Genomic DNA, 19,872 nt, shown 5'->3' with positions numbered 1-19,872 from the left:
TAAATAAATAACGACTTCTGGCAAAACGGAAGCCTTTTGAATACAGTGAGCAACTGTGATTCATGTGAAAGGGCCGTGACCCAACCCGAGCTGTCAGATCCTGCCATTAAATCTCGCCGGTTGAGGTTATTGACCCAGCAAAGGGTAACATAACTTTCAGACCATTTCCAGTCCATCAGCAAATCTCAGCCAGGGCAGGCAGCTTTTCCTACCTCGTTTGTCAGTGCTGATACAATTAACCTAGTGACACTCAGTGAGCTGTTATGGGTACAGGGGGGGAACCGAATGCCAAAAGTCAAATGAGGTCTTCAACCCTGCCCCTTAATGTATGGCATTTATCGCAGTCTGCCTTGAATTATCTGCTCTTCTGCTCGGGAGCAAACCAGGTGCTGCGAGGTGCACAGCATCACAAAAGGCACGAACATCTATCTCTGAATATTAAATATTTTACGGAACTTTGGAATAAAAATATATCAAGCATGTTCAGACATTAATTTTTGCTCGATATCTAATTTGGGTTTTTTGTGGCTTGCTCATTTCTTCAAAATAACTAGTCCTAATTAGGTACTAATGAGACCAGATCCATACTTCCAAAACTGTTTATGAAATGTGTTCCCCAGCTGAGACATTTTATCCAAGTTTCAGCCTAAATCTTTCTTCCTTTTTTTTTTCCTTAATACACGACTGAATTTGGCAAATAATCAAGTAAAGATTTCTGATTAAATGCTGTTTAAATTTAAATACATCCCCTGGTATTCAAGTCTTTTTCTGTGTCCATGTTGCAAGTTTTATTTAATGTATATTTAGCTTTAAAATTTTGCAGTAAATATCATGTAAGTTTTGCTAGTTCCTCTACCGAAATGTTTTAATGGTTTATTCACCTGTGTTGGAATATCGGAGTTCGTATTTATGATATTAAGAGCTTACTAAATGCAGGGTCAAGGAGATTTTATAGCTTTTAATTTTTTATACGTTTGGGGTTTTTTCTAAGTTTAGGGCCTTTGATTCTTTAAGAGGAAAATAAAGCCAACCAATTAACCCCTGACAGGAGGTTCATTAGAAGCTTTGTAATCCCTTGCCAAGTCTTTTGTATAGCCAAACCAGTCTAGTACTGCGGATTTATGCAGCTTAAGCTGAGCACTGGAGGAGGCCTTTAAGTAAGAACATTTGTTCAATTTTAAGACGTCTTACATTACCTAAAGAGCGCCTGTGCCAGCGGAGTTGCCCAGGAGTACACAAATCCGTAGACTTTGCTCGCAGGCAATGGGAAGCGGTGCCGCTGATTGTCTGCCTGGCCGATTCCTTCGGTGGATGGGTTAGACTCACTCTCTCCTCTCGCCCGGGATTCTGCTGCGCGGCGTATTTTGCCGTGTGGGTGTGGGGGAGAAGGAGGGGATTGCTGCTTTCGGCTCTCAGATGGGTTGGCATCGGCAGAGGTATGGGGTGGAAGAGCGCAGGGACCACCGCATCATCCAGCCCCGGGAGAGCTTCCGCAGGGTTTGCCTGCACACTGTGCTCTGTGAAAGATGAGAAGTACCCCACGGCAGCAGGACCTGGGTGTCTCACAATGCTCTCCTGTGCACTCCTGAAATACAAGAGTGTAGTACATAGTCCGAGAAAATCTTTGATAAATTGTATTAATGTGTTAATTTTTATAAATTAAAATCAAATGACTGAAAAGGCATTGCATTTTCAAATACAAAATGCATGTCGCTCTCTAGGCACAGTTCGGCAGAATATATTAAAGACGGTTCACTTCAAGAAATCACTATAATGGGGTGATTCAGCGGTTATGAAGGAGTGCAGGATTTTATATTCTGTTTGTATATACGCCTGTTGTTGATATTCTTTTATACTGTGAATTGTGTTAAATTAGCAGCTGAATTTTCCTGCAGAAATTGAGTCCCTATTTTGCCAGCAATGGGCCCAATCCTGCAGTGAGAGCTGGCGTTGCACTCCCTGTTACATACCTGTATTTCAAAGAGGATTCTGCTTTTTCCAACTTCTCTATCACAGGAAAAATAAAGGGGGGGAGTGTCTAGATTATCACTCTGAGACAGGATATTTATTTATTTATTCATTTTTGATACTCGGCAGTCATGCTGCCGTGACCACCCGTGTCTCGGCGTGGCACATCCTCTGTCCCGGGTCTCAGAGTTGGTGACGTCCCTTTCCGAAAGGGCAGCGTGCTGTGTGCTGTGGGGACGAGTTACCCGGGTGGCGAGGTGGAGTCTGAATCATTGGTGGCATTTCTCCTCCAGGCCTGACGGGATAGGAACTGTGACTGTGGACGAGAAAGAGCGTTTCGAAGAGATCAAGGAGCGGCTTCGTTTGCTTCTGGAGAATCAGATCACGCATTTTAGGTAAAGGCAGAGAGCCCAGGCTGAATGCGAGAGGACTGATTTCCTCCCAGCTCCCTCCTATAAGCAGCAAAGCCAAAAGGCAGGTTTTGAATGCATACGGGAATTTTGCATAAGTGGCACAGACCTACGCAGGGCGGTGAAGCTTGCACTGTAGCATGTTTGTAGCTGGAGAGTGATTTTAAATATATAACCTTTAAAGGATATTTCAAACCATCTTGCTCCCATAGGCATGGTAATGCTGTGGATTTTTTCAAAATATAACAACAACAAAAAAATCCCTTGTCCTCTTATTTCTCCATTCCCCTCTGCTCAGTTATTACCCCTTTATTTTCCCTTCTCCCTAGTATTCAGAGAGGCAGGGCATTCTGCAGGGATGTAACAGTACAGAAAGGATGGATACTGCCCTCACAAAGAGGGATGACTTGCCCCCTGCACACCAGCCGGGTCCTGGGCGGGTGGTGCAGGTTTGCACGCAGACGGGTGATGTGCATTCGCACGCAGAGTCCCTGCGGCACCCCCCTGGAGCTGCCACTCGCTGGGGACAGTGGCCAGTTCAGCCAGTTACCTGCAGCCTGGTGCATCGCCAGGTCTCCGGCTGGAAGTAAATGTCCTTTCCAGAGGGTCTTTTTTTCCCATTTTTACAAGAAGATATTTAAATCTCCTATGAGATCTAAAACCTCTCCCAGTGACACCCAGATTTAATAAGCTGCTAAAACTATCAGCTTATTACTACCCTGTATTGTTTTGCTGCCTTAGTGCCCACACCATCAAACCCTTTCAGAAAATTACCTTGTAGAAAGACTTCTCATTCCAGACAGGGGGACTAGATCATTGCTTGGGTGTATTTAGAAAAGCATCTTTATAGTGCTGGAAAGGTTTGTTCGCATGCGTCTGGTCTGATGTTAACATGATGTGGTTTTTCTAGGTACTGCTTTCCATTTGGCCGTCCAGAAGGTGCACTAAAAGCCACTCTATCGCTGCTGGAAAGGGTAAGCGTAAGAATAACGGAGAGTAGTTAAAATTACCTGTATTCATGTATCTTTCCATCCAGAAGAGCTTGAGGAACTGTTGTTTCTGCTTTGGACATGTAATTAATCATAGTTAATATTGAAATGTGGGGTCTTAGGTGGGGTTGTTATCCCTCCTGCTTCAGCTCAGAGGCCAGTGTGTAGCTTGGCCACTACAGGCAGCACAGCCTGCATCTGTGTTGATAGTGAAGGATCTCACTGGCAAGCATCTACACAGCAGATCCTTGTAAGCAATGCCTGGCTGGTGTCTGGTGAAATTCCCATCTCAAGGCAGGCTCATTCCCCTCAGGCGTAGGAAACCTGCTCGCCATCATCCTCTCCATCCCTATTTCTGCCTTGCTGCTGCTCCAACAGCCTTCTCACCTCGGCTAACACGCAGTATGGCCAAGCCCAGACCTAAACCCAAGTCAATCAGCAGAGCCCAGGAAGGGCATAACATTGCCCGGCACTGGGGAAGTTGTGATACATCTTAATGTCATGCCCTAAAAAATCAGAAGCACAGATTTCAGGGCATGCCATAGGATATAGATACAGAAGGGGAATAATATGTCAGGGGTAGGTCCCATGTTTCAAGCTGGCCAAGGTGACCTTGTAGTGGATCCTGCATATTGTACGCATACCCTGAGAGCCACGCAGCACTAGTGTAGGAATGGATGTATGTGCTGGGCTTGGAGAAAAGCAGTTCTGTGTGTCCGATGCCACAACAAATCAGATTTTCTTGTGTCAAGGTTCTGATGAAAGACATAGTTACTCCGGTCCCTCAAGAGGAGGTAAAAACAGTCATCCGTAAATGCTTGGAGCAAGCAGCTCTAGTCAATTATACTCGACTATCAGAGTATGCCAAAATTGAAGGTAAGGCTTTTTCTTTGTGAAATTAAAATTTTGTTATATTTCTAGGTGGCAACTGTGGCTGGGAGCTATTTAAAAGAAGCTCATTTGCTATTTATTCGCTTGTCAGGAAAACTGATGTGATTCTGAATCATTTTTGTGGTGGTGGCTTTGGAAGCAGTTAAGAATGGAAGCTATGCAAAACGTTTCTTTTTCTGGAAAAGAGAGAGGAAACAGTTAAAAGGAACTGTAGGTTTTTTTTTTTTTTCCGATGGTTAGTGCATTTGGCCAGTGGTGTAGTATTCAGACTCATGTCGTGGTTTTAAAAAACAAATTGAGAAATACTTGGGATGTCATCTTTCCAGCTGAAGGTATAGCGCAGCTAATTGCTTGTGACAGTGGAGTTCAGACAACAAACGAAAAATAAGAAACTGTTTAATCTATGTTTAATCATTTGTAGCCAATTTAAAATGTCTTTTTTCTGGGAGTGTTTCATTGTCTTTGCAGTTTGCATAGCAGTCATTGATCAGTGATCCCATACTTGCATCAGATTTCTTTCCTGTCACTCTAAATCCAGCATAGCTGATATTATTGACCTTTTAAGTTACGGGAGAATAATAACCAGTGACCAGAGACACATGTAGCCATCAAAAAGACATTTTAAAGCTTGCTAGAGGATACGTGTTAGCTGAAGCTCTACGACCGAGTCGTTCTTTACGTGTTAATCAATTTATGTTGGTACCTTGTTGGCTGCTATTCCCAACTTGAAACTCCTACCCAGCTTTATCTGAGTTCCCAATCATTTAAACCTGTATGTTCCAGATGAATGGTATGTTCTGCTCTACACTTTGGGTTTCTGTCATGTGTGATGTGAAGCTTTCCCACAGCTGAGATTATCGTTGTATGCCTCTAGGACAATATTGAGAGGAGAAAAAAACACCCCAAAACTCCCTCTGATTTGTTCTTAGTTCTTGTTTACATGAAAAATTGGGTTATTATATGACAAATTGTCCAGGTTCTGTACATGACATGTCCTCTCTTTTTCCATTTTTTTTCTGTCTAACAATGCAAATTGTGTACCAGTGGTAATGAATTCATTGTTATGCATCCAGTGAGAAACACTTAAGAATTGGGCACTAAAAGGATGTTTATCAACTCTTGACTTGGTAATGAGTGGCAAAAATAGAGAAGGAACGAAGGTTTCATAAGCACTGTATTATCAGGCAATTTATCGAAGTGCTCAACTTCACAGGATATTTTAATTGGTGTATTCTGTAAAATGCAATGTTTAAATATACTTGACGAGGATGGAGAAGGACTGAGAATCAAAAGCAGCTTTTCTGTTGATGGATGCTTCTACCCAGGGCTGGCTCCCTTAAGTTCTCTGTGTAAATATCACTAACTCGTTGGTAAGATTTGCTCTCTTCTTTCAGATAAATCTATGCAAAAACAAACTTTATGATCTGTAAGTAAAAATGCATTCATTTCCAAAGTAGAACAGTTAGTGTGTACTTTTCCTTTTGTGCCTCAATTCTTCTTGGTTGTGTTAATTATCTGCCCTCTTTTTCGCACTGTGACTTTTAGGTCTGGGAATACTTTGAAGCAACAAACCTTTTTTTTTCCAGCTACCTTTTCAGAGAAATAGTTCATTCCACACTACCTGCTCTCTTCTGCTTTTCTCCTCCTTTATCCGTGATTGGCCACAGCCACTTTTTGATACTATCTCTACAAAAGTGGTTGTAACACCAATTTCCAAGCATGCTGGGATTGTTAATTTGAACAACCCAACATCCGCCAGCTGCATGCATCAGGTTTTCTGTCATGAGCATAGTCCACTACGTGTTCAAATACTTCCTTAGGAGAGCAAATAACAGATCTGCCTCGGTGAGATGCGTTCCTGCGCGCCGTACAGGGCTTTGAAATCTTGCTTTTTAAAAGGTGGCATTTGAATAGCCACAGGTTTAAGAGAGTTTTGTCAGAGATGCAAAACCAAATCAGTGGCAGCAGTGCTTGAGGCTATGCTTATGAAGAAATACCTGGGGAAGCCTTAGATACTGAAGGCTGAAAGCCTTAGATACTGAAGGCTGAAAGCCTTAGTATCTCGGCGCCTTAAACCAATGGAATTCTATTTCCCTCTATTCATGACTTTTTGATCATTATATTCTTGCAAACAGTTCAGAGCAAACCTCTCGAGTCATGGTCACAGCCTCTCTTGTGACTCATGGGCATGCTGAATGGTTAATCCAGTAGATCTCCAATTTTAACCCTCCTTTTTTTTTTTTTTTTTCTTTTTCCTTCCTTTTATCCTGTGTGTATCCCAAAATACTCTACGGCTACTTTCCTTTTAACCTAATATAAAGTTTTCCTCTGACCTATAGCCTATAACCTCTTTACCTCTGACCTAAGCCTCTTGCATGCCCAAATCCTCTTTTATAGGGAAAAAGAGAGAAATGTATGAGCATCCTGTCTTCTGCTTGGCCTCTCAAGTGATGGATTTAACCATTCGTGAGTACCTACCACCCTCCTCTCCATGCTGTCCTCACTCTTTCTGTTCTCATTGCCTCAAGAAAGTCCAGATCCAAACCAACTCACTCTCCTTGCTTCAAGTCTTTTAGCATTGGCTTGTCTGTTGCTTCTGTCTGTGAAACCCAGTGTGAGAAGTCCAGTCACTTTTTATCAGCCTAAACCAGGTTAGACAATTAACCCATCTGTTTGTGATAAACTCAGATCGTCTGTAAGTTTTTTCAGTTCTTCTTTATGTCCGTGACCTGAATGCATTTTTACTTTGCTTCTGTGTAACCCCAATTTGTAAAGTGCTTGTCACTGGTACACAATCAAAAGGTAGCAGCTCCACCGGGGAGAAGTGAGCTAGAGGTCAGATAAAGGACACTTGGAAAAAGCCATCCCTTTGCCTGCGTACAAGATCTTTACCCAATCCTGTGTATAAGATCGTATAAGGCTGTCCTTTCTCTGTACATCAGACCTTACATGTCTCCTGTCTGTTAGCTCTCGAGCAGAAGGATGCGCTTTACTTGCTCTCCTCCTCGATTTTTTTACTGACTCCCTTGCGCCGAGCTCTGGAGGGGACACCCCAGCCCTGCTGTCGCTTGGAGATCCCCCGTGTCCTCAGAGCTCGCCCTCTCTGGTTTTCTATTTGTGCAGCGTTTTCTTTCACCTCCGTGAAAGGAGCTTCTTTTGGTAACCCCATGCTTGGGGGGGTGGGGGGAGAGACGGGGCGACTTTTCTTCTTTTCAAATGTCATATATCACGCATAACTGGGGGGCTTGCGGTCCACTTGCTCATTAATCCTGCATATCTGTTCTTGTTTCTCTCTTTTCTCTCCTTGTTGCTTTCTCTCTTTCATATAGAGAATCAAAAGGACGCAGGTGAACAATTGTATATGCATTATAAATTGCTAGGACTGTTGAGTTATATTTATTTTGTTTTCTTTTTTCATAGCTCCTTAAGATATGTACTCCTTCAGGCTGAAAATGGAGATGCATTAATACTTAAGGAGTTAATTTGTGCTGTCTACATAATTTTCTTTTCCTCCTTCCTTAGAACAGAGCGTAGATTAGAAATACCTTATAGAAATATAGTATCTTCTTAGGAGACAGTTTTAGAGGAGAATCTAGCCTTTGTAAAGAGAAAGTTTCCTGTTTTCTGAAAGAACTGCAGCTCATTTTGGGTGAAAAAACGTTGGTGATTTGGCCATTAATTTAACACACCTAACAAGCACATTTATAACTAAACTAACGTTCATTTTTGGTTTTCATATCTTCTGTTTTATGCCCTGATGGGAGGACTGGGTTTTTAATTTTTTTTTATTTACTTTTTTTTTTGTTAATGTGTAACAGACGATCCGGTGGGACAGAAGTCGTGTTTGTCTCTCGTTTATAACCTGTGGTGACATGTAACAAGGCAAAGGCTCAGCTCAAGTCTCTTCAGAAGGGACGGTGGAGCTCTGCAGCCCCTGTTCTCGTTTCTGTTGTATCCCAGAGTCCTAGTTGGAAAGTCCTTGAAACATGAACTGTTCATTTCTTTTTGTGACTAGATTGTTCTGTTTTGTGGAAGAAAAAAAGGATCAGGTTGATTTCAGCTCTGTTTGCAAAGGGAAATTGCTTTTAAAAAGCAGTACGAGAGGCTGGGCCAGCTTCTGCCCTGGATTCCCCCGGCCTCTGCAGCTCAGATTTGGCCCATGATCTAGAGCTCTTGCATGACAGTAAAATTAATTTTGAATAGCAATAAATATTTAGAAAATGGAGAATAATTTTTCCTTACAGCTATGAGAGGTGCAAATAAACAAATAGCACATAGAACAATCCCAGCTATTACCATTAACTACAGCGGATTAAAGTAAGCGCAGTCTGTTGTGCTTTAAGCACAATAAATGCACTGAGCATCGCGCTTGCTGGCAACGGCTCGTCACGTGCTTACGGTTTAGGAATTTATAAGGATGTCTCTATGGTCCAGCTCATTTGAACATAAAACTGCTTCTTCTCGATGCTTGGAGCGAGAGAAAGGACACAGGGAGTTGCAACTCTGCTGCTTCGTGCCCACAAACCTCCCGTTGTCTTAAATGAAAAATTTTCGGGCAAGGTCAGCAGGATTTAACTTGAAACCAGTTCCTCAGCTTAAGTGGAGTCAAAAGTGACTGGGGTTTGGCCTGACTTTTTATTTTGCCAGAAGCAAGAATAAAAATAAGATACTGAAAACAACTTCTTAAATACACAGATGTCACCCGTTGATGCCCTTTCTCCTGAAAAGTCTGTAGTCTCTTGCCTTGCTTTAAAAATATTGATTTGAAATAGAATATTAAACAGAACACTAAGCTAAAACAATTAAAGATGAATGACTTGCTTTAATTATTACTCAGACAAAACTACTAACACTCAGATTAATAAGTGCAACCTTTTAATAAGCGTTCATCTGCTTATTTATATAAGTTGGGAATCCATTGTTCCTTTAGAAAAGAATAACTTCTCTATCCCTAAGCACAGGATTTGTGAAATATGCTGCACTGTGTTGGAGTGCCGCGGCACTGAGGGATCCCATGAACACAAGTGCCACTTCACACTGCTGGAGTTGGGTAAAGGCATCTTTAGAGCTGATGCCAGCCAAGGCGACGGTTGTCAGTTTGACAATTGATTGTGTTTAGTATAAGACTTTTTTTAGTTTTCAGACTGGGTATTTCTCATTTTGTGATTTGGATTTGGTCTCTGTCAAGAGAGGCTTCTCGTGGTACTGCTGAGTTGATGCACAGAGAAGTGGAGGAGCTGTGGGGCTGGAGGCAGCTCTCGCCTCGGTGCCGGGGCGGCAGAGCAATGGGGCACGGGCTGCAAGCGGAAGGTAACTGGAGAGCAGGTGGACCCACTGAAGTCCTATTGCTCTGTCGCCAAGGGAGATCAGCTACTCTTGAGCTATCCAAAAGTGCCAGGTTTTTGCTTGTCCAGCAGCCTCCCCATCCCCTGTGCAGGGAAGCAGGGCTCCAGAGGCACAGCATCGTGCCACGCTGCATCGCTGGCATGCACCATCCTCCCCACATCTGGCCCTCCTGGCCAGGCTGGTGAGGAAGCCTGACTTCCCTCAAAAACACAACCAGCGATGGTGCCGGGGTGGGTGCAAAGCCAAAACCCGGTCAGTGTGGGGGTCAGTGCTGCCCATGGAGTGGCGAGGGGCAGCGGCGGTGCCCGTGCAGAGGCAGACATCTCTCGGGTGCCTGTGTCAGGCTGGGGACCTGGATGCATCCGCGGGAGAGGGACCGAGCATGGAGGCTTTCGCTGCGTCAGCCTCAGCTGGCATTGGCCATGGAGCATCTTGCATGTAGCGCTGGCCCCAGCAGGCGTGGGAAGTGTCCTCAGCCGAGGAAGCGGGTGCAGAAGAGGTCGGGTTTTGACTAGAGCAGTACAACAGGTTGTTAAGAAGCAGTGGCATTTTTCAAGGCATTCGTACTGGCCCTTGTCACAGTCCCCATGCTCACTTTACATCACTCGCCTTCCCTATTTCTGGATCTCAGCCTGGGAAGCTCTGCGCACATATCCGTAACTCTTAGCGAGTGCGCTGAAGTACTGGGGGCTGAGCTGGCTGTTAATTAACCTGGTCCGAGCCGAGGAGAGGTCCTGTGTGATTTGTCAGCCCAGCCGCTGCTAGGCAATCACTCCCAGCATTTGTGATAAACCACAAAGCGTAAAAAAAAAAAAAAAAAGAATTACATTCCCCAAATAAATATAGATGCAAAATATATGAAAACATCAGTCTTTGTATGCGGGAGTGGAGACTGAAGTCATTAATAAATCATGCACTTTAACTCAGGCATGACTACAACCTGTATTTGTGTGCTGCTGAACTGCTGCTTTATTTGTTTCATTCCTTGAAATGGCATTCGGTTGTGTTTAACGAAGAATCGTTATGCAGCTCTCGAGATTTCCTCTTGCCCTTTCAAAGGCAGTGTTTTAAGCAGTATCAAAGTTACTACAAGAGCTTCAGAAATCACAAAGATCTGCTTTGTGCCATTATCTTTCTACAAGTCTCTTACCAACTGCAGAGCAACTTGCTGCCTGAGGCATGAGATATAATTCAGATATGCAAAAATTCCTCACTAGGCTGAATAATCATCAGAAAGTCAGGAGATCAGTTCTCTTTTCAGTATGTTGAGTTTTGAGAGCTGAATTAGAGTCTCTTTCTGAATTGAAAAAAAAATTCTACGATCTTTTTTTACTTTTAAGATAACACATCTTACTTTGAAAGAAAAATGATATCGTCACTGAAATCCCTTTCAGACACATGCAAATTCATTTCACGAATATAGTAAAAGGCTGCTTTGCCTCTTCCTCAGGCTAAGTCCATTATTCTTTATAGTTATCTTGAGAACAGCAGCTCTTTTTATCATTTTCATGATCGGCTCGCAAATGAATACACCCGTAACACTTACATACTAAAGCCTTTGGCAGGGGTCGTATATTTTTAATTATTTCAAGGAAATCATTGACTCAGTGGCTACGCTTTTAAAAAATATGAAAAGTCAACAATACTCTTCTCCTATTGCAGGTGTAATTCTCACTGTTGCTGATGTGTTAGTAGCCCATCTAGCAGAAATCATGATGCTGAGTGAGAAATAATGTAGTTTGAAAATCTTCCAGTCCGTAGAGAGTCACATGCAATGAACTGTATGCAATACACATACCCAAAGTAGCACAGATTTTTTAATATACCTGTTATAATCATTGCAAGCTGAAGCTTATTGCAAGCACAACCCAGAATTTGCCAAGTAATTTGCCAAGTAATTTCTTCAAGTATTTTATTTGCAAGTATCATGCAGAAGCATAAAAACCTTTGGCAGAAGTTTGTCCAGGAAAGCACTTTGTCAGGTTGTTAGTAAGGAAGAAGCTGCTCCTGCCTCTGATTTCAGTGATGGAGGTGTTTAAATCTTACCCATTTGACACACGTGAGCACCGAATACAGGAGCATTTCTGATGCTAAGCTGGCTGGGGTGAGGGATTAGATAGGAAAAGGATGAGGAGGAAAGAAAAACCAAAGTGAAACAAAACCTGTCATACACGCTGCGGCTGATCGCTGGCAAGTGCCATCAACCCCATGCAGCCTTACGCATCTCCCTCGCTCCGAGCAGGAGCCGAGACACCCCATGAAAGGGACCTCACGTATCATCTCCGAGACCTGGACCCAGAGAAGCACATGAAGCCCAGCATCTCACAGGGCATTGCAGTCACGACCCCATTTGTATTGAAATTTGCGGATGAAATTAATCACTTCCCTTAGCCAGACCTCAATCTTTTAAATTTTCTTACAATAAGAAGGCAAGAAAGAAAAGTGGGGGTCGGGGCTCACGAGGTGTTCAGTGCCACGAGGAAGGGAGAGAGCTCTTCCTCTCCTTTCCTTCGGCTCCTTCGTGCAAAGGCCCTGGATTCAGGTCTGAAAAAATTAAATGAACATAAGACCTGAGTATTTGTGCAGATTGGGCCAGCTCAGAGTTACGTCAAGAGTTTGTTGCTTAACCTGCTGTAGTCCCTCGTGGAAGCTTGTTTCCAAGAGCTGGTGGCGGCGGGGAGGTGGCAGGAGCAGGGGTAAGGCACTGGGAGGGACCTCTCGCAGGCGTCCCAGAGAAGTGAAAGCCACCCCGGGGCACTGCGCTGGCAACTGCACAGCGGGAGCCTCCTCCAAGCTGTTCTGTACATGCTGCACTAGCGATTCGATTCGTGAAGTCCCGGTGCTGCTGCATCTCTTGCCTTTTCCTCCTCTTCCTTCTCTGCTAACGACTTTTCCCCAGGGCAGGAAACACTTGCACCAGTCAGGCCCGTTCAACGCTATGGGATCTGGATGTCTGTGAAGTCTGAAATCTATTTTTCGATGGGTAGCTGTTGGAGATGCAGGGGCTGGACTCACATTTAAGGGTGCTTGCTGAGAGGCACAGTGGGATGCAATTCTAGGATGCAATTTCCCCCTGGCTTTGATGCTCTTAGGAGGAGCTCTTTCTCTTTGACTCTCCCAACCTTGGAGCCCAACGGACTCACCTGGGTGGCGAGGGCTTCCCACCACACGGTTGCCAGATGTGGGTGGGAGGAGATGTGCGGTCCCCTCTCCCCACGGTCCCTTCCCACGCGGGGACCTTGGCACAACCTGCTCTCCATAGCGAAGGGCAGTAAGATCCTCATCCTACATCTACGTGTTGAGCTCAGGAGTGTGAGTAGCCAAATTGAATTCTTGCTTATGTTTTAAATTAGAGTGAAAGTCATTAGGCCAATGCCCAAAAAGCAGTTATTTTTGTCACTTGAGGCTGAGAGGTTTGTTTCTGGGGACAAAGCCACCCTTGGTAAACATTGAGCAAGGATCAGGATGACTCCAGAGACAAAAGAATAGATTTGCTTTTCCTGTTATCAGAAAACAACAACACAAAAAATCCAGAAACCAGTAGCTTGAATCTAAGAGTCTGAGTTAAATCGTTACACAGCTTAAAAGACTAAAAATATGTGTGTGCGTGTGTGTATGTGTGCACGTGCGCATTGTGTATGTGTTTATGTACGTATGTATATCTATCTCTATGTATGGAGAGGGGAACCAACCTAACTGATACTCTTTAACCAACGGTTTACTCGAATATTCTTTACTATACTTTGATAAGTGTTATAATTCTGTGAGAATTAAAAGCAATCAGAAATCTACTTTGCACAAGCCAACCAATTTTTTTTTCCCCACTGGAAAATGCAAGCAAAATGGCAAGGACTTTTGGCAATAGAATGTCCAGATAAATATGCCAGATTCCTTGCAAATGGCATTATTAAAAATAGTCACAATGCTGCTAAAAACTGTTATTAAATGGAATAGAAACTATTGTGTTAATATATTCACAGTCTATAATTTATTCTCTGAGTGTATGTAAAAGGAAAGGCTATTTTCTTTGAATTTTTCCTATGCTGATATTGTAAACTATATGACAGATGGGTCAAGTCCTGATTGCAGTATTCTAACATTTGGAATAGCAAGTAACATATTTGATAGAGCTGGCAAGTTTTTATATATGATTCAACCCAGAATATAAAAGCCACTAGAATTCCAAGTTGAAAATAATTAAATGAGCTGGAAACGATCAGGAACCACACATTTTTAAGTGACAGATTTTTTTACATGTTTAAATTGCACAAGAATATTTTATAGCTCCCTTTAACCAACAGTGACGTTTAATTCTAAAATGTGTAATTGATATTTGCAAAGCAATTAATCCCTGTGGCTCATTATTCTATTGCTAAATGTACCTAAGCACTGGGGCGCTGACTTAAAGTGATCTTTTTTAGTTCACCTTTTCTAAATTCCGGAGTTTTAATTGAATTACCCTAATTCAGTTTCCTCACGTGGCTGCACGAAGTGCAGTTTCATACTTGCATTGAATTTTTAGCTTTCTGATTGCACAGTACCGTAGGATGTTCGAATCTGCTGACTTGTAGAATATGTGTTGTCAAATGGTGTCATTACCGTGTAATACTTAGAGCACCGATAAGCAAAAACCCAGCAGCTGATTCCATTTGTATTTGATCATTTCTGCTTATGTTCCTTTCGAAGTTTCCATCTTTTTGTCACTGTTTATGAAGTCATTTGTCTCTTTACTTTTGGCGTCTCTCTCTCCGTCATGCACAAGCAGCCCGTCCATCCAAGCCTAAGCCACCAGCTGGGCCACCATCATCTCCTCAAACGCAGACTAACATGATAAATCATATGCTCAAAGGCATGGCCAAACAGCCGCCAAGTACTGTAATAGTCTTCCTTCCTTTTATTCAGTGGTTTTCTAGTCTAGCAGTTGCTTGTGTAGTAGTAGAAAGCTAGTTCTCATGTGCAGCTTTATACAAAATACCTAGCGCGATGTGGTAGGTTTTAGAGATTTAGAGGTAGCATTTATTTCAAAATGTCCACATTTTTTTGTCTAGCAATGTCTGACATATGCAACATTTTCAAATATCAACGTCAGCACAAAATAACATTGTTGTTGCATAACATTTTGCATGAAAACTATAAATATGTATGAGCTTTACATGATGTTGGATGAAATGTTTGATAAGTATATCGTATACGTTTCATGTAACTGTCAGTGCTCCAGCTATCTTAGCAGAATATTCTGATGTATAGTAACTTAACCAGGGAAATATTTAAAATAAGAAGAAAAAAAATTAAGATTGACATCTGCTGGCTGCCAAAGTTGTATAAGCATCAATATTTTCTTTAAAGACAGCATCTCTGAGCAGTTGTTCTTATTAACACTTTTGTCTTTTAGTTGTATTTGAGAGCAGATCAGTGTTGCAAATGAGAATGGGCCTGATGCTGCTCTGATCAATGGAAACGCTTCCCCTTGGCTTCGGAGGCGCAGAAACAACCAGAGCTTACTAAGGGACATGTCTTTGGTCTCCTTTTGCAAAAGGAAGAGGTTTCTACTTCTTGTAGCCAGTGAGGTGCTGGATTGAATAGGAGAAAGAATGAGGAGTTAACCAGCAGTTTTCCGATTTCAGTATTTGCCCTATAAATTATGTTAGGGGATCCTGGATGTATTTTGTTTCCAGTGACACAAGAAACAAAAGGAAAAATGGAGAAGAAACCCCCAAGGCCCCTGTCTGTGGCATAAATCAGCAAAAATATAGAGTTGATTTGCACGGTGCTTTACCATGTTGCATCTCTCAGCTGAGCTGAGCACCTGCAATGCCAGACTTCAGCTGACCGGGTTGCTGAGCTCCTCTGAAAACCAGCACCTCCACCCCTCGCCCAACCACCCAAATGTGACCGTTCTGAAAAATATGGCTTTCCTTTTCATGGGAAATTTGTTACCTGTACAGAGGTATTCAGGGAAAACTAGGAGCAGGCAAGACCTTGAGGGGGAGAATTAAGTCCTCGAAGCTCACCGAGCCTTCAGCAAGGCGGGGAGTTCTCCCGGGGTGACCCAGTAGAGCAGAGCGGTGCCACCTGTGTGCACCCACAAGTTTCTGTCCCATCAGCAAAGATGACCTAAACACTAGCAAAAAGCTAGTGCGTGCAGAAGGCCGGAGCGAGATGCCCAGCCAGCGCCTTGTGTGTTGGCACGACCCAAGCTGGCTTAGCTGGGCTCCTTTGGAAATCCCGGGATGGCTGCTAGTAACGGCGCTTCAATGCACGCACTGCTAGCATTTTGCTGTGTTGGGGACATACTGTCTGTTGTACACTGCTAATTGCAGATCAATTTGGCTATTTGGTTTTTGGTGCTTCACCCAGTTACTAATTCTCCAGCTTTGATATCATGGAGAGGACAAAATATATGTCAGTGCAGAGGCATGATTTGGCTGGTGTAGCTGCCAAAGTGCGATGCCGTTCTTTGCCCTATCTGCACCAGAGAACCGGGACTGGCACCCGGTCGTTAACTGGAGGGACACGTCTGTAGTTAGATGTGGTGACGGGCTGCAGCGCAGGTGGATCCCCGGGGAGCAGGTCTTCTGCTCCGCTTCTCCTCAGGGCGACCATCGCAGGGAGACTTTGCACACCTCGGGGAAGTGAGCGCGGTGTCGGTTCTCAGAAACCTCCTCGGTTGCACTTAGCCAGCTCCGTGGAAGCTGTTGTTCAGTGAAAATGTGACTGGTTTATTTTTCTCTATGCTATTTCTAGTGAAATACTCTAAATGTTCCAGATTGTTACCACCTTGGATCTTTAATACATTATTAAGAATACAAATTTCCTAGAAGAATATAATTTAATTATTTTTAAAAGTCTTCAGAAAACACTGCAAAATAGCTCAATATAGCTAAACATCAAGCTCCAGGATTTAAACTCTTTGGTTTGTTTGCGGGGTTTTTGCTGTAAAGTTGCATCTCTTTTCCCATATAAATCTTACCTATGAACGCCTTAGTGGGGTTTACCACTTTCCACTCCCTCCAGCATGCGTAACTCCTTGACCCTTGTGGAGTTAAATCCTGGAGCAAGGCAGACCTGCAATTTTTGCTTTCAGTAGCAGGTGACATTTAAATTGCTCAAGTCTGACAATTTATTAAAAGTACAGACAGATTTGTTTGAATTGATCTTCTCAAAAGAATTTTAAAATAATATAGATGTGATTTCTATAATAGCATCATCTACATTGAAGGATACATACTGTTCGTATATTAGCGGCCAGATGCTGTCTTTAGGGAATGCGATGTTCTTATTTGAGCTAATAAAGTGCCACCATCTCACCATAAAGCAAAACAACTCTGACAGTATTGTGAAATTTGGAGCTGGAGCACTGTATTTTCATAGTATAATAACGAATGTGGCTTTCTGGTTTGCTCAGTACTAATTATATAAGCATTTAACATATGCATGAAAAGATCTTTAAAGCTGTAGAATATTATGGGATTTTTGTTTAAACCTCTAAAATAACTTACTGTACGTCTAGCTTTTCATCCTGCCTCCCTTTTAACTTGAGTTCTTGTACTACAGAAAATGTAGGCCGGTTAGTCACACCAGCTAAAAAGTTAGAAGATACAATACGTCTGGCAGAGTTGGTAATCGAAGTCCTACAGCAAAACGAAGAACACCATGCGGAGGTGAGCAGCGGTGCCCTGCGAGGTCGTGTCCCCCAGGTCTTCAGCAGGCTCCGGTGGCTTGCTGCGAGCTTTGTGTATTTGTGTGATGTCTTCCCAGCTGGTGCTGGGTTATCTTCTTTAAAAGCCAAAAGTATTCTTAAATAATGGTGCTCGAGCGCGATGAAGGCAAAGCACAGTTCAGGAAGGTTGCTTTTGCAGAGGGGAGGGAGGACTAAAGGAGAAGTTAAGTTCCGCTCTCCTCTACGTCAGTCTGCAGCCTTTCATCCAGCGCCAGCAGGAGCCGAATCTGGCCAAATGTATTCACCACCAGCTACATACAAGAGCAAGCCTGTCCACTTTTCAGAAAGGTCGTGTTTCCAAATAATGTCATGTGTTTGTGCCTCCAGACAGCATTAGCAGGGTCCCTGCAGCAGCTTACCGCTTCTGCTGTCCAGAGCTGGAGCAAGGAAAACCACCACAAAACAAAACAATTCTTTTTTTGTCCCCTTCTGAGCGTTCAGGTTTTTTCCAGGGGTTTCCCTGGACCCCTGCAGTACATGATTAACTCACCTGGTTTCCTGTTGGCCTCTTCTGCCTTGGCTTTTTGGGAATACTTCAATGACTAGTCATGGAGGTTGGGATGAATTATTCTCTGTTACTCATTATGTGGGTTATCTAAGGACTAACACAACTCCTCTTAACTCTTCAAAGCACTTTAACGGATAGATTCATGTGTAAAAACCACTGAAACCACGTCATAGTCAAATATAGACCAGAAAATCATGAGGCTTGATCCTGGAAACACTTGACCCCACAGGCAGCTGACATTGCTGGCTGTAGTCCCGCTGTCAGCACATCGGGACATTTCTGCCCAAGCAAGTTGTGTACCCGTGTAAGTATTTGCAGGATTGGGCCCTGAGTTCTCTGTAGATCTGGTGCTCTTGGATACGTATTGAAAAGTTAATCATTTAAAAATTCAGAGTGAACAGTTATTGTTTATGGCTGTAGGTAATGTAACACTCATTCACTACTTTCTCTTTTCCTTCCCATTGATTGATATATATATACTCACTATATTTTGCATTAAGAGCATTTGATAAATAATTTCACAGTCACCTAAAAATCATTCCAGTGTATATTAAATCTGCAGTATAATTTAACTTATTGATAATACACAGCAATCCACAACACCCAACTAATGCCTGATTGCATATTTAAATTTCCTCCCTGTTTTTTTACTGTTCATTCAATCTTGGATGATCCTGGCAGGGGAAAGAGGTATGTGACTAAACCGAATGAAACGAGTCACTCCTGTCATATTTCGTGCATGCCCTCTCAGTGCCATGTTTCCTACTGGGATTTTACCCGGGTTGCCCTCGCTTCCGTAACTTTGACCGAGGAATGTAACAGCAACTTCGAGTCGGCTGCTTGCGGAGCGGGTAGCCTGACACAGGAGGGTAAATGTGGCATAGTAGTCCGGTCCATGCATGTAGCAATGGGTATATTTTACGAGCGCTGCAGTTACATCCCAACACAACCCTACCTGCCTGGACTCGCTCCTCAGCCTGTTGTTACCTCTGTCGTTTTGCATTCACCCGACCTCTAGTACACTGTGGTGGAGATGGACTAAGTACTACACGAGTGCCTAGAATGGTAGTGGTCTTCCTCTGGTTTTGTCTGTATGTGCCTTGTACTGGATATACAGTATTTATATGTAGAGAGAGAATATACGGGGTGAGGAGTGAAATAAACTTCATTTTTACCAAAGCGAGGGGGTGCTCGAGAGCGCTGCGCTTGCGCATGAGCTGTGATAACCTGTCCAAGGGTAACCAGTGTTTTATTCCACTCATCACCAGCACAGGCTGGATGTACAACCAGCCGGCAAGGAGCTGTTTTTAAAATGCAGGTTATTTTGAAAATAGTAGACTTCTGAAGGAAGCGGTTAGAGGGCCGGTCGGGTTCAGCCAGCCACGCTGCCGAGATCCTCACCAGGAGGAAGACTCAAGACTGTTCTCCAGCATCTTTTGTGTCACAAGGTTTTGATTAGAGACAGAAGGTTAATGCCAACACGGATAGGAGGCATCCCGGTCCCTTGTTCTGAACGGTGACCTGGAAGGGTGAAATTCATCTCTCTCCAGAAGCCCGGCACACTGTCGGTACGTTATTGAATCCCTGTCCTGAGGGTGGCTGTGGCATTTCAGCAGTGTACAGGCAGTTGGCCAGCTCTCTGCACACTTTGAATTGCACCCAAAGGAAGAGAGAGAAGAGGCTGGGTGGTTTATCACTGATTTTTATTATGCATTGTAGCCACATTATGCTCTCACTGTGCAATGAGAATTGCTGAGGTATTACACTTTTTTTTTTCCCAAATTATTCCAGGTGATTTGTTTTTGACATGTTGTCCATTCACCTGGAGAAGGTTTGACCTGTGAGGTGCGACTCTTTGGTCTGCTTTGGATGTTCAGCAGAAAATTAAATTGCACCACTTACTGAAGGAATGCCTTAATTTACTGAAAACCATCAGTTTTTGCAATTAAAACATGCCCCTTTTTCCCCACATGGACGTACAGGCAGACTCGCTAATGAGAACCCAGAAAGTAATACTCAGAGCATGGAAAATGTTCAAAA

The 19,872-nt window shown here is 43.2% G+C and overlaps 1 protein-coding gene across 16 annotated transcripts in view; it reads left to right on the top strand.

Moving 5' to 3' along the window:
- The window catches only part of CADPS (calcium dependent secretion activator), a 221,134-nt gene that overhangs the window by 148,190 nt on the left and 53,072 nt on the right, over positions 1-19,872 (top strand). For 5 of the 16 annotated variants that reach the window (XM_059823544.1, XM_059823546.1, XM_059823535.1 and 2 more), the window contains 6 exons: positions 2,262-2,363; positions 3,289-3,352; positions 4,120-4,243; positions 10,336-10,342; positions 17,145-17,265; positions 18,514-18,522. In XM_059823544.1, the coding sequence (XP_059679527.1) occupies positions 2,262-2,363; positions 3,289-3,352; positions 4,120-4,243; positions 10,336-10,342; positions 17,145-17,265; positions 18,514-18,522 (427 nt within the window). Of the gene's footprint in view, positions 1-2,261; positions 2,364-3,288; positions 3,353-4,119; positions 4,244-6,655; positions 6,725-7,587; positions 7,606-10,335; positions 10,343-17,144; positions 17,266-18,513; positions 18,523-19,872 lie in introns of all 16 variants that reach the window. The other 11 variants (XM_059823543.1, XM_059823547.1, XM_059823540.1 and 8 more) reach the window with 5 other exon arrangements.

Source organism: Gavia stellata, chromosome 12, assembly GCF_030936135.1.
Source record: "Gavia stellata isolate bGavSte3 chromosome 12, bGavSte3.hap2, whole genome shotgun sequence".
In the NCBI taxonomy this organism is placed as follows: Eukaryota; Metazoa; Chordata; class Aves; order Gaviiformes; family Gaviidae; genus Gavia; species Gavia stellata.
This window is presented reverse-complemented; position numbering and strand designations above follow the sequence as displayed.